At 32.5% G+C, this 13,789-nt stretch overlaps 1 protein-coding gene across 1 annotated transcript; it reads right to left on the bottom strand.

The window, feature by feature from the left end:
* Window positions 1-131: 131 nt before the first annotated feature.
* LOC144843231 (medium-chain acyl-CoA ligase ACSF2, mitochondrial-like) lies at window positions 132-13,720 on the bottom strand. Its single transcript, XM_078700023.1, has 19 exons — window positions 13,581-13,720; window positions 12,641-12,818; window positions 11,854-11,982; window positions 11,003-11,056; window positions 10,444-10,556; window positions 10,287-10,334; window positions 9,938-10,046; window positions 8,768-8,860; window positions 7,953-8,101; window positions 6,593-6,684; window positions 5,744-5,817; window positions 5,022-5,123; window positions 4,503-4,651; window positions 3,435-3,489; window positions 3,121-3,207; window positions 2,718-2,770; window positions 2,379-2,436; window positions 1,644-1,715; window positions 132-498 (listed from the first exon to the last, which is right to left on the bottom strand). The coding sequence occupies exons 2-19, from the start codon at window positions 12,809-12,811 to the stop codon at window positions 436-438; spliced, it is 1,671 nt and encodes a 556-aa protein (XP_078556149.1). The 5' UTR covers window positions 12,812-12,818; window positions 13,581-13,720; the 3' UTR covers window positions 132-435.
* Between the last annotated feature and the right edge of the window lie 69 nt (window positions 13,721-13,789).

Genomic DNA, 13,789 nt, shown 5'->3' with positions numbered 1-13,789 from the left:
ACCAGGATCCCAATTCTGGACCACTTTTTATAATTTTACAAATTGTAGGCCGTATGCTAAAACTGCTATAGATATTTTTCCTCTTTTTACTCTTGGCTGAAGTTGCTCTTTTTTTTAAAACCCTATAATCGCTACTGTATGTAGAACAATTCTATGGCTACTGGTTACTAAAAGACCATACCAGCCACAACAAAAACAAACCATAACGTTTTTAAATCATATTAATATTTACAACCTGATATTGTATTCATATAATTTTTATTTATAATTATTGTTTTTTTAGTGTTCATAAGCTTTACTAAAACAGCAATACAAGTACTCAAATAACCTAAAATAAAGATTTTATATTAAAATTATGATTTATAATTTAATTTAAATATTAAATATTAATTTTAAATAAATATTAATTGATATAATATCAATATAAACATTTATCTATGAGGTTTCTGGTGAGGATATTCGATTAATTGCCATCTCTTTTAGTTTTCTGCGATCAATCTAAAAAATGAAAAAAATATATACTGTACCTATGTGCTTTAAATGAGTCTACTGTGTATTGATTTTGTTTTGAAAGTGGTTTTCATTCTACATATGGAAAAGGTAATGGGCCCAAGAAAGTACAACCTTGACTTGGGCCTCAGCGCATAAAGCTAAATTTAATTGAAAGCCGGTATTCATACCATATATCGTTCTTGTCATTTTTCAATTCACAACTGTCACAACGTGTGTGATGCGCTGCATTACAGTATGACCTACTGTACAAAACAGCAAATTCGCCTATCTGGTTGATAACTATGATTGAGGGTAAATTCATTTTTTCTAGACTCAGTCATGGTCCTTATCTATTTTTAATTTGTTCAACAAATACGTTTAATTAATTTTACAAATATTTTATGCAATACAGTAGAACATTCTGGACTCAACAAAGAGTCCCCTGAATAGTAGTTGCGTTGAAGTATATACAGTATATGGGCCGGCGCCCTCATTAGTTTCATGAGCAAGTGTCCCCTTAATACTACTACTAGTACAGGAATTTTCGATCTACATAAACATGATTGGTAAATTGGAAAAGAAAATTTAAGAAAGGAAAAAGAAAAAATTTAAACGTTCTGATTAAAAGTTTTCTTACTGAAAGAAGACAGCGGGTCATCTTTCACATAGAGCGAGTGAGCATCGGCATGGGTTCGACACTTGCTCGCTCCGTGGTTCTAGTGGTAGAACGAGTCTTCTTGGATAAGGACTATAAACCGTAGGTCCAGTGTACACATCTAGCTCATTAGCACTTTAAAGTACATCTTTTGAGACGAGTAAGGGGCTACCCCGGTGTACTATTACACTCCCAACAACCGATAATAACTGGGTCTTCTGGGAGAGTCTTTGACTGAAGAGGTCACCCAGTATAAATAAATAATAAAATAATAAAAAACTAACAAACAAAAATGGTTGATCAAAATGGAGAAACATAACAAGCGGCGTATAGCTCAAGGCTCCGTTTATTTCAGGATTAAAGGGTCTAGCAAGTTAAGTATATTTTTCAATATTTCAATATCTTGCATTGCTACTGTAGTTGCTGGTTTTATTAATAATAATAGTAATGGATTAATAACTCTTGAAATTTCATGTGAAAACAAATTCCAACTAACCTTTCCTGTGACGCCACAAGGAAACTCGTCTTCAAAAACCAGGATGTATTTTGGTTTTGCAAACATTGGTATCTGTAAAATAGTAAAGGAAATGGTAAACCGCAATGATGTCACTAAAAATTTAAAAGGATGTAGTTTGCAAACAAAAGCGGATTTGTTGTATGTAGTAAAAATAAAAAATGAAAACGTGTAAAAACCATATGCAAAATAGCAATAAGGAAATGTCTCCAACATTTCTTAATGTAGCATAGGTAAATCTAAACACTTTTTGTAAATCTATATGACTGACAATTTTTTTTCAAAATATGTTTCATTTAACAGCATGGACATCCTAAATTTTCCTGATTTCGTTGCAGGTTTCACCCTCAACTTGAACCCGCAACTCTAGGCTTTTTTCATAATTTTAAACACATCTCTCACAAATTCAAAGTATTCCACATTTATTCAAAATTTCATTAAGTAAAGGTGAGTCCCGTGTTCCCTGTCCCCTGTTAGGAGCTCATTGTACTAAGCCTCAGCATTATGTGGTAGGGTGGCCAGTTCCTTTCCACGCAGCCTTATCTTCCCTGGTATTTTCAACCAGGTACTCATTTACAGCTTATAGTAGACTGGGAGTTGTCGGGAATTGAACCCAGGTCTCTCTGTATGATAGTCAAGTGTCTAACCACTCGGCTACCCAACTCCTTTTCAAGATTTCATACATTTCTTAATTTAATAAAAAGAAAACCTCATTACCTTATCAAAACAGAACTTTTCTAGATCTTCTGTATAGCTAGTAACAACTGATTTAAGCCTAAAACCCAGAAAGAGAAAATAAGTAATTTTATACTATACTATACAGGTGGGGTCTACTATGTCTAATGCTTTTGTCATCGTAAATATTCAAGCCCTGTTTGCCAAGGAGCAGAGGTATCAGTACAGTAGCTAAATTAGGCTAGCCCTTTTGAGGAAAAATTAAACCCCCTCTAAAAATGTTTAGTTCCTTTCCCCCCATTATCATGTGTGAGCGGGGTCCAAGAATATTTGCAGTCATTTTAATGAATTGCGAATATTATATTAGTAGGATGCAATCACCTTATACATGCACACACATCCTCTCCAGTTAATTTGTTTGGTACACCAATAACCTAAATAATAAAAGGAATAAGTGATGCATAACCACAAAATACAAATGTTTCATAAAAATGCTTTATTTAGACTCAAGGTCAAAATCAGTACTAAACACAAGCCCTACAATACAGCAACAATAGCCTCTACAAACCACAATTTATATCCTTAGTAACCAGGTTTACATAGTGTGAAAAAAAATTATGTTTTTCTTTTTTGCTTCTGAGATGTCCCGAGTTGTTACTGCGAATGTGTAATTGCCCTGGTATTAAACTGACCAATCATAGTAGTCAAATAGCGCTCAATTATACTTTCTACCGAGATTTCTCAAGGTTCACTTATGAGTGTATGGAAACGTGTAATAAATCACCTGAACTTGCTTGACTGCTGGATGTTTAACGATAACTGATTCAACTTCCGTTGGATAAACATTTAAGTTGTTACTAAATATAGTGTCCTGTAACAGTATGAGATTATCATTAAATAGTATACCGTATTGCTTGCATGGCAATCCAAGTCGTTCTTGGATAGGAAATATTTAGTGTAATTTGAATTGCAATGCTTGTAGTAAAAACATTTCTCACTGACTTTCTTATTTCATTTTAGGATTTCACTCTCAACATACCGTTTCTATGTTACAATTTTTATAATATATTTACTATATTTTCTTTGTATGCCACATACCTTAACTCTACCAATAACAGTTATGTACCCATCTTTGTCTAACTTGCCAATATCTCTGAAATTAAAGTGAAATTAATTTGTAATAATGTTTATCTACTAATATTATAACATGATCAACACAATAAGTGGGGAAATCCCAAAAGAGTGTACATATGAAAACATTCTGAAGCTCTGTTTACACTATCAAACTTTATGTGACAAAAAAATGTGATGTGCCCATATATGGACATGGTGATGTCATATCACTACCATATTTGGGAATATCACTACCATATTTGGGCACATCACACTTTTTTTATTAAACTAGTTTAATAGTGTAGACAGAGTTTAACAATTGGCAAAACATAAATTGGTAAACATTAATTAATGCAAGCTTATTATATTCAATTTGAATATAGTATTTTGATGCCTATTTTTGTAATCTTGTATTTTTCTACTGCAATTTGTTTGGTCAATTATTGTGCAATAATATTTTTAATTTTTAATCAATTTAATTAAATTAAAATAAAAATTTTAAAAAAATAAATAAATTAAATAATAATTAATATGTAAATAAATTGTATTTTTGTAATCGTAGTTTAAGAAATTCCGACCTATTTTGTATATCGTTCATTTTATTTTCTATTTTATGCGATTTTAATTAATGTACAGTAAGAATATTTATAACTTAGTTTAAGAAATTTTATTATTATCGTATAATTTGAGGTTACTTTTGTAATTATTGTTTATGATGTTTGTCTTTATGATGTGAAGCGCCTTTGAGCATGAGTTTTCATGAAAAGGGCGCTATAGAAATCTGGTAAATAATAATAATAATAATTTAGGTGATCCTCGAACTCTTACCGATGTTATGGCTACGTAATTACGATTGCACTGTCTTAACCGCTCGGCCACTCACTCACTCATATATGGTTTCAGATTGAAAGTGAGGAAGGTGTAAGTACAGTATACCATTTTGTGTTTATTAAATGTATTTTCAATGTTTAAAAAAAATGATCTGAGGTACTAACATTCAGAGCTTTACATTAATAATTCTATACAGTTTTCAATTCAATTCAATTTTCTTACCCAGTTCTTATCCATCCATGTTTATTTTTTACTTGTTTAGTTGTCTCAGAATCTCCGTAATAGCCGCAGAACGATACTGGATTACGCACCCAGACTTCTCCCCTTTCACCAATCTTGACTACGCACTCATCTCTATCTACAATCTGAACCTTTTATTAAACATAAATATATTTTATTAATTAAAGATAAGATCAATTTAATTAACTCAAAAGAAAAGTGTGCTTGAATAATAATTTTGTTCGGTCAATAAAAGCTGTGGAGGTGTGGAGAAATTGACGTAAGTTGCAACCCTGGCACTAGGTCCATTGGTGATGTAGATGATGAAGAGGATGAAGATGGTGTTGATAATGAGGACGATGGTTTCTATGACAAGGGGAATGATGATGTTTATCATCCTCCTGGATCCGCACCTGGGATGTTTATGATTATCAAAAATGACATTAATAATGTTCATGATGATAATGGGAAAGAAGGGTAGTGCAGGGTGGTAATAATTGGTGATGCAGATTTATTATTTACCTCAACATACGGCAGTGGCTGGCCAACTGTTGAAGCTGTTTCAATGAGGTTTTTGTGGCGCAGCATACTTATCATAGCTGTTTCTGTTGACCCATAAGTAATCTTTGGGAAAACAAACAATATACAGTACAAATATAAAGTAAGAATAGTAATTATCCAACAGTAGGGCGTGTGGTGCAGCGTGATGGATGTTGGACTACTGATCATAAGATCATGGGTTTGAATCCAACACTTGTCACATTGCTTGTATCCTTGACAAAACACTTTACTTATGCTTGCCTCTCTCTACCCAGTTGTACAAATGAGTATCAAGACACAACTTTACGCCAATTACTACAGTAGCTGCATTATGGGAGTATGTTTCTGATCCAAAAAATGATAATAATATGTAAGCGTAAGAGGTTTCATAATATTAAGGCGCTTTTTAAATCCAGAATATTATATTGATACATCATGTATTTAATTGGAATTTTACAGGCAAAAAACATAAACAAAAATTTAATACAGTAATCAAGCAAGGATGGCCATATTGCCTTTTGTTCGTTTCACAGGAAAGTGTCCCCTTAATAGAATTGTCTCTTAATAGGATTGTCCCCTTATAGGAGTTTCCCCATACATAGGAGTTTCCCCTTAATGAGAGTGTCCCCTTAATAGGAGTGTCCCCTTAATAGGGGTATCCCAAAGGAGGGGTAATAATTAACAAGAATGGTAAGTTTACTTACAACAACGTTCATGTTGTATGTTTTCTTTACATGACAAATAACTTCTGGTGGGATTGGGGATCCACCGATCATACCTACAAGAAAAACAACATTAAACTAGAATATTCATTTTTGAAAAACATCAACCTAAAAGGTGTTAATGCTCTTCAATAAAAAGGATCTTTTCGATTTCAGGATCAGGCAAAAGAGGTGACAAGACGTACAAATTATAAAATGGAAAAAAAATAAATAAAAAAATACCACATTTAAATTTCCGACAATGAAATGCTTACAAAAATCGAAGATATCATTAATAAAATTTCAGAATTGTTACATGGACTGGAAATTAAATAAAAGTAACCCGTCTTTTTCTGTCTTAATATCTGGTTTTATACTAATTTGCACATGGGCAGAGTAAGTATAATAAAAGTGCACTCTTCCCTGATAAAAGTACTCTGACAAAATTATTAAAAAAAAAACAAATTGTATCAAGATTAAAATTCGCAACTATTTACGGCCATTTATAAAATTTTAGAATTGTTACATGGACCGGAAATTAATTTAATCAGGGAGATATGATTTAATTGAGTTTTATTCTTTCAGCCTGGAACTGTGGAAATACTACTTTTTTTGTTTTAAGCTTTATCTATATACTTTTTCACATTATTCTAATGCAGCTACCTTTGTTTACTCTTTATAACATGTTATGAAATGATTCAAAAAGCTTTGTTTAAACATACGCACTGTTTATTTTGGTGAATGCCTCATAAAAACTTCATTTGAAACAAACTGAAACATACATTATTGCATAAACAAATTTAGTTGCTGCAGTAACTGCAGTAGAATCATTCTGATTTGAAGTTCTCTTACCAGACTTCAAACTGGTTAGATCATACTTTTTAGTGAGAGGACTGTAGGCCAACTCAAAGAGAGCATTCCGTAAAAAAAGAACATTGGTACACCTGAAAATAATGAATAAATTTAAATATATGAATAAAAGAAAAGTTTTATAGCCTATTATATATAACACCTAAATAAATTCTTGTCATTTGATTGGACGATTGTGGGTCACATGGGTGCAATAGTATGCACTATTAAACGATCATTTAATAGTACTTTTTTTCGTATACGGAAAAAAAAATCTTTTCGCGTTTGGAAAATATTTGTTTTATACTATTGCTTTTGAAATACAACAGCGCCACCTATTTTGTACTTTCGTCGGAAAGATTGAATGTTATGACTGGTTTCACGATGGAAGTACATTTTTGGAGAGATATATATGTACTAATTTAGATCAAAAAGGCATTTAAATTAGCTTTAGATCGTTTGTAGGATTTTGATTAATTAATGGGAACATTTCTACTAGACGTGGAATCGTTGGAAAAAACATAATTAGCCTAGATGAGTTCCAGTTGCCTGTCGAAATTATTTGCTCCATTGAAACTAACAAAATGAAACATTGATGTTAGTTTGTTTTTAATTGTTTCATTCGGCTCACATTAAAAATAAAAAAAATATATATATAAATGTAACAAATAAAATGGTAACAATAATTCATTTTCACATTAAAAAATAAATGTATTTATACAAATAATGAATGTTTATCAGTGCAATGGTAAAATTAATTTCATGAGATGAAAATAGAACATTTCATCTTTCACAGAATGAGATTATTTGCTCCATTGCACAAATATAAACAAAGAAAATGAAACAGTAAACAGAACCAGTAAATAAAACCAGAAATAGAACCAGTAAACATAACCAGTATAAATAAAACCATTAAATAGAACAGTAAACAGAACCAGTAAACAGAAATATTAACAGAACCAGTAAAATAGAACCAGAAAATAGAACCAGTATAATAGAACCAGTAAATAGAACCAGTAAATAGAACCAGTAAACAGAACTAGTAAACAGAACCAGTAAATAGAACCATTAAACAGAATCAGTAAATAGAACTAGTAAACAAAACCAGTAAATAGAACTAGTAAATAGAACCAGTAAACAGAACCAGTATAATAGGACAATTAAATAGACCATAACCGTGCAGTAGAACTAATACTGAACGTGATATGAAATTAACCAATACAATTCCAAGGTTTTGTTAATAACTCTATAATGTATGAACAATGATGAATGTATTATTTATATGTTTCCGTGCCTCAAAATAGATATAAATGGGTTATATATAGTGGATATATTGGTTACTATATACTAAACCATGGTGTACCTTTTATCTTGCGCTGCCTGTAAAAATACTTCAAATGAATATGTAGGGGATGGATAGACGGATGTTGCCCCAAGAACAAGAGGAGCTACCTGACTCATACGGTACCCTGCGATGTATCCCACAGGGCATAGACAAGCAATGCGGTTTACCTTACAAAAACAAAAAAGAGTTGCTGTTATAGCTTAATATTGCAATTTTGTAGGAATAAGAAGGTTTCCAAAAAAGCTAGGGTAATTGTCTAAGGCTCTGTTCCCAAATATGGTAGTGATATGACATCATCATGTCCATATTTGAGCACATTTTTTTGTCACATAAAGTGTGATAGTGTAGTAGTAGTGTATATTAATAATTGCTAACGAAATCCGGTAGATAGGTTAATTATTGGTATATACTATCAATATGGACACTATATTCGGTCTGGACCGTACATATTTTACTATTTTAAAGTAACTAATCTGGTTACGAACAACTGTCAAAATGGTCGAAATAACATACAGCGCGCATCACAGTAGCACTTAGAACAATGGCTTGGCGCGTCGTGTATCGGCCGCACTAGCTAGGCCGCCAAAGCATTACAAAGAGTTTTGTAGATCACAGATCACACACATAGTTTCAATCCGCTTTAATAAAAACATCGAAATTGGCTGAAAACGCTGGCGGTCAAAGTGTTAAAAAATAAATTTATTATATAAATAATGAATGCTTATGAGTGCAATGGTAACAATAATTTCATGAGGTGAAAATAGAACATTTCATCTTTCACCGAATGAAATTATTTGCAATAAATATACAGTATATACTATTTATTATCTAACCTCATTATGGTTGAAGTCATCACATTTAAAATTTGTTTCATTTAGTGCTTTGAACTGAGTAGTATAACCTAATTTAGGCATTCCAGTTGTACCCTTAAAAAAAATTAAATATATTATTAATGAATAATTCATATTTCAACAGCGTTAAATGTCAAATTGTATCTTTACCATAAATAATCTGTATTAGTTCAGTTATACATTAGTGACTATAAAACATCTATTGAAATGCTATAGAGAAGTATACTGCAGTCTGGTTTTTAAAAAAGGGGTGTGGGGATACTGTAGGGTCGGGCAGTGGTGACGAGCGGGGTTAGGACTATAATCTTAAAGCTCAGGTACAGGCATGAATTTTGAATATAATATCTGGTTAATTGTACATAAATCAAATATTTGTAACAAAAATCAAGACGAAAAACATGAATATGGTCAAATACAAAATTTGGAAAAATTCTGCTATAAAAACCAGGAAGACTTTTTTTCAGTAGTTAGGTAGTTGAACCTAATGTAATAACATGTCTGGTGACTCCCTAGAAGGTGAAAAAAGATGGTGGATATACGGTGGATAATTTTTGCTATAGCATGAAAATAAAAATCTGAAGTTGAATAAAAATACTAGAAATGTAAAATTCAAGTTATATTACCTATATTTAGTCATCTGATAACATTTTTTACCAAACCGTTTATTTTTTTATAGCTTTTAAAAATTCCTCTCTATTTACAAAATGTGTGTACAAAAGAATAGAGATTTTACTGTGTAATTTGAACTATCCCCCCACTGATAAGAAAGTGCTTATTTTCAACAAGCTCGTGTAACAAAAATAAAATCCCAAAAATTATGAAACATAGGGGAAACTATAGATCGATAATTATTGGAATGTATGATCAATAGAAATTTTTTGCCCGCACCTGGCCTTTAAAATTCTCTTTACATACTGTACCATTTATTTAATTATAAATGTTTTAATATATATATTACCTGTATTCATATTTTTTATATAGTTTTATCATATAAATAGTATTGTTTTTATACCTATGCCCATTCCCATCCTCCTCACAACCGACAATGCAAAACTTATGTATCCCAGTGCCTGCTGTCTGTATTAAATAAATTTCCCATATCTAAAAATGTGTTACCAGAAAGCATAATAAAAAGGTAACAAAAATACTCACGGAGGTCATGTAGATATGACTGGTATCATCAATGGTAACATGTTTGCTAGCTTTTGACACTTCGCTATCGTATCCTGAGAGAGCTAAATTGTCAAAATTCAAGGTACCACTAAAATACAAATACATTGATTGTTACTAAAGCTCTGTCTACACTATCAAACTTTATGTGACAAAAAAATGTGATTTGCCCATATAGTATGGACATGATTATGTCATATCACTACCTTATTTGGGCATATCACTACTATATTTGGGCATATCACTACTATATTTGGGCATATCACTACCATATTTGGGCACATCACACTACTATAGTTGGATAGTGTAGACAGAGCCTAATCGTACAAACCTTTGATGGTTAGCACCAACTCCAACAACCATCCGCAATGTTGGAATACTATAAAAGAGAAATAAAACAAAAATTATATTTAACTGTAAATACTATTTACATTGACCAAAAGAAGGGTTCTGCTGTAAAGTAAATTATTTTTAAAAAGTGTACTTACTTTTTGGATTTAAGTTCAGCAGGAGTGCTGGAGTTTAACTCTGGTATTATTTTACAAGCCTGTGCATATAATGTTTGTGGACTTCGGGCTAAGAAGAGTACTTTAGCAGATGTCTATAAAAATCATTGAAAGATAAGACTACCAAATAATAAATACACTCAAATAAATTAATCTGAAAACATTTACAATCCATTGTTTTGGTTGTAAGTTGTGCAATATTGTGGAAAAAATGTTAAATACTTAATAATATACAGTAGTCTGGGTTCCAGACAATTTTGACTTAATATTAGTAAAAAGATAAATATTTTGGCACATATGGCGTTTCATACATATACTACTTGAGCTTGTATTTTCAGACACAAATTGAAACGTCGACTGGTGGATTAACATAAAAAGGCTTGGGGCAAGCCTACAACTACAACTTCTTTTAAGTTCAAATTTATTTATTCACAGAGGACCGCATCAACACAGATGTGTTTTTTGTTCCTTTACAAGTAAAAACAGAATGCAAATCGAGATAAAAAGCAAATTTTTAAAATTGATAATATTACCAACTGACCTTAACTAAAACAAGTTTCAATGATTCTATAGGGTGTCCATACTGTAAACACACCTACAAGAAAAGTATTATATAATAATATAAACACACCTGCAAGACAATATATTTATGACATTTGTTCACACACAAAGTTGGTTCTTGGTGCCTGTTCGCAATAATGTAGTATTCAAATAGAAACAATTGGTTCCATCTTTATAAACTTAAAGCTCTGTCTACACTATAAAACTAGTTTGACAACAAAAGTGTGATGTGCCCAAATATGGTAGTGATATGCTATATATCACCATGTCCATATATGGGCACATCACATTTTTTTGTCACATAAACTTTGATAGTGTAGACAGAGCTTTAAAGATATTGACTAGTTATGAGAGAAGGGAAGATAGTGGGCTCTGGGGCAGTGTTCTGCCAATAGTGCCAGCCAATATTTTCATTTGTATATTATTCATACATCACACATATATTAATTAATTATTATAGCTAGACCAGGCTCCTTTCATAATTTCATCTAGATGTCACATGATGATGACCATTCTTCGTTCAATAATACGAAACAACCAACTGTTTATCGTACTCGCGCTGAACCGTAAAAGCAGTCAAACGGTCAATATTTCTAAAAAGGTTGAACAGTAAAGCTCTGTCTACACTATCAAACTAGTTTGACAAAAAAGTGTGATGTGCCCAAATATGGTAGTGATATACCCAGATATGGTAGTTATACTGTATGACATCATCATGTCCATATATGGGCACATCACATTTTTTTGTCACATAAAGTTTGATAGTGTAGACAGAGCTTTACAGTGTAGGCTTAGACAATTTGTGAACCTGCCCTCAATCATTAAACTTACTGTAACAATTCCCAAAGCTCGTGTAGCACCAAAAACCAGAGGCCACTCCATGTGATTAGCACCCACAATAGCAACACAATCACCTCTACGAAGTCCGTAGTGCAAGAGCCCAGCAGCTAGCTTTACAACCTAAAAAAAAGACAGTTGTACTGAAAACTAAAATAAATGCTTATGATTGGTCTTTCCCCTTCAAATGGGAGGGAACAGTAATTTTGCATGGTTCATTCGTTGGCCTAGAAAAACAGCAAGTACAGTTGAACATCCTGTAAGCAGCCACTCTTAGGACCGGGGAAAGTGGCCGCTTACGGGAGGTTCTGCCGATAGAGGGCCAAAATCACATATATGGCTATGCACAATATTTTTCTATTGTATTTTATTGTTTATGATCAGATGGTTTAGTATTATTTATGATTTTCAGACAAATTTTAAAAAGCTTTTATCATATGAAAATGGTCGGTCAAAATCTGTGTAGTTTTTTCATCTCATCTAATCTAAAAAATACAGGAATATTCTTTACAGAAATGTTTTTAAAACCACTTTTAATAATGCTAATATATAGCACAATAAGTATCAAAATTGTATTTTTGTTGTCAAAATTCAATACAAATTTTTCAGGTGGCTGCTTACGGGAGGTAATTTACCATACAAAAAATAAAATTTTTAGTAAGGAAAAAAAAAAGTGGCTGTAGCCACTTAAGGGAGGTGGCCGCTTACAGGAGGTGGTCTCTCATGGAGGTTCAACTGTATGCATAAAAAGTGTTAATTCTGCAGTGATTATATAAATCACCTTTGTCTTGTACTCAGCAAATGTAAGCGTTTCATTGTCAGTGACAAAGACATGCATTTCTCTGTCAGGATGCTCTTTGGCCCTGTCTTCCAGTAATTCATGCATAGTCAGGCCAATGAAGGGCTTGATGCCTGGTTGATGAAAGTAGCTCTTCGTCTGTCCATTTGCCATTTTCAAGCTGTAAAAATTGTACAATGATGATAAAATAAATTACATGCATTAATGATGTACTAAAAATTAATTAATCTTGAAATGTTATTGATAAAGACTGAGTGAGGAAATTTGTGAGAATGAGAAAAAGCGGCCCCACAACCGATTCGAACTCGGAAACCCTCTGCTAGCTAGTTACAGGCTAGGATGTACTCGAGCTATAAGAAATTTAGCTCAGAAAGCCTTTCTATCTAGTCCACTAGCTAGCTAAAAATAACTAGCTCGTCCATAGACGATTTTCGTTATACAGAAGCCATCTGGAAGAGATGACGTCAGAAGCCATCTGGAAGAGATGACGAACAGATAAAAATAACATAGCATTTTCGGGGAATTTCAGGACACCATGTTAATTTAAAAATCTGAATGGAAGGTCGAATGTATTGTTTAATAAGTGAAATATAATATGAAATGGCATTGTATTTTTTACCCTTTTGACATGACTGACCGATGGATTATGGTCCGACATAACATGTTTACTAATTTTAAATACTGTACAAAGAATTTTACATTTTTAATCGCGCCCTTTATAGTTTTCTATATTTCAAAAATATGATAGCGCCCTCTATAGTTTGTACATGATTTCGTAAAACCTTTCGCGATTTCATTTTTCAGTGAAAAATTTTCACAGTTGCAGTAGCCTGTAGTAGGCTAGGCTCTAGCTAGATAGGGTTAGGCCTATACTAGCCTAGTCTCTAGTTAGGCCTAGGGCCTAGCCCTTCTGCTTACTTACTTATCAAACTAGTAAGTAATGCGGATCGATCCAGTAATGCCTAAGCCTAATACATATTGAAAATAAACATGCAAAATAAAATAATATAAAGCCTAAAAAGATTCCACCACCAGCACGTTTTATTATAAAGGTGAATGCATATATAAACAAAGTTTAAAGGCAAAGCCCGCCCGCAGAGTCCATATGTAAAACGTGGTGTGTGATTGGTT

The sequence above is a fragment of the Antedon bifida genome, chromosome 5 (assembly GCF_963402885.1).
Source record: "Antedon bifida chromosome 5, ecAntBifi1.1, whole genome shotgun sequence".
In the NCBI taxonomy this organism is placed as follows: Eukaryota; Metazoa; Echinodermata; class Crinoidea; order Comatulida; family Antedonidae; genus Antedon; species Antedon bifida.
The sequence above is the reverse complement of the archived record's forward strand: the minus strand, read 5'-3'. Positions and strand labels throughout refer to the sequence as shown.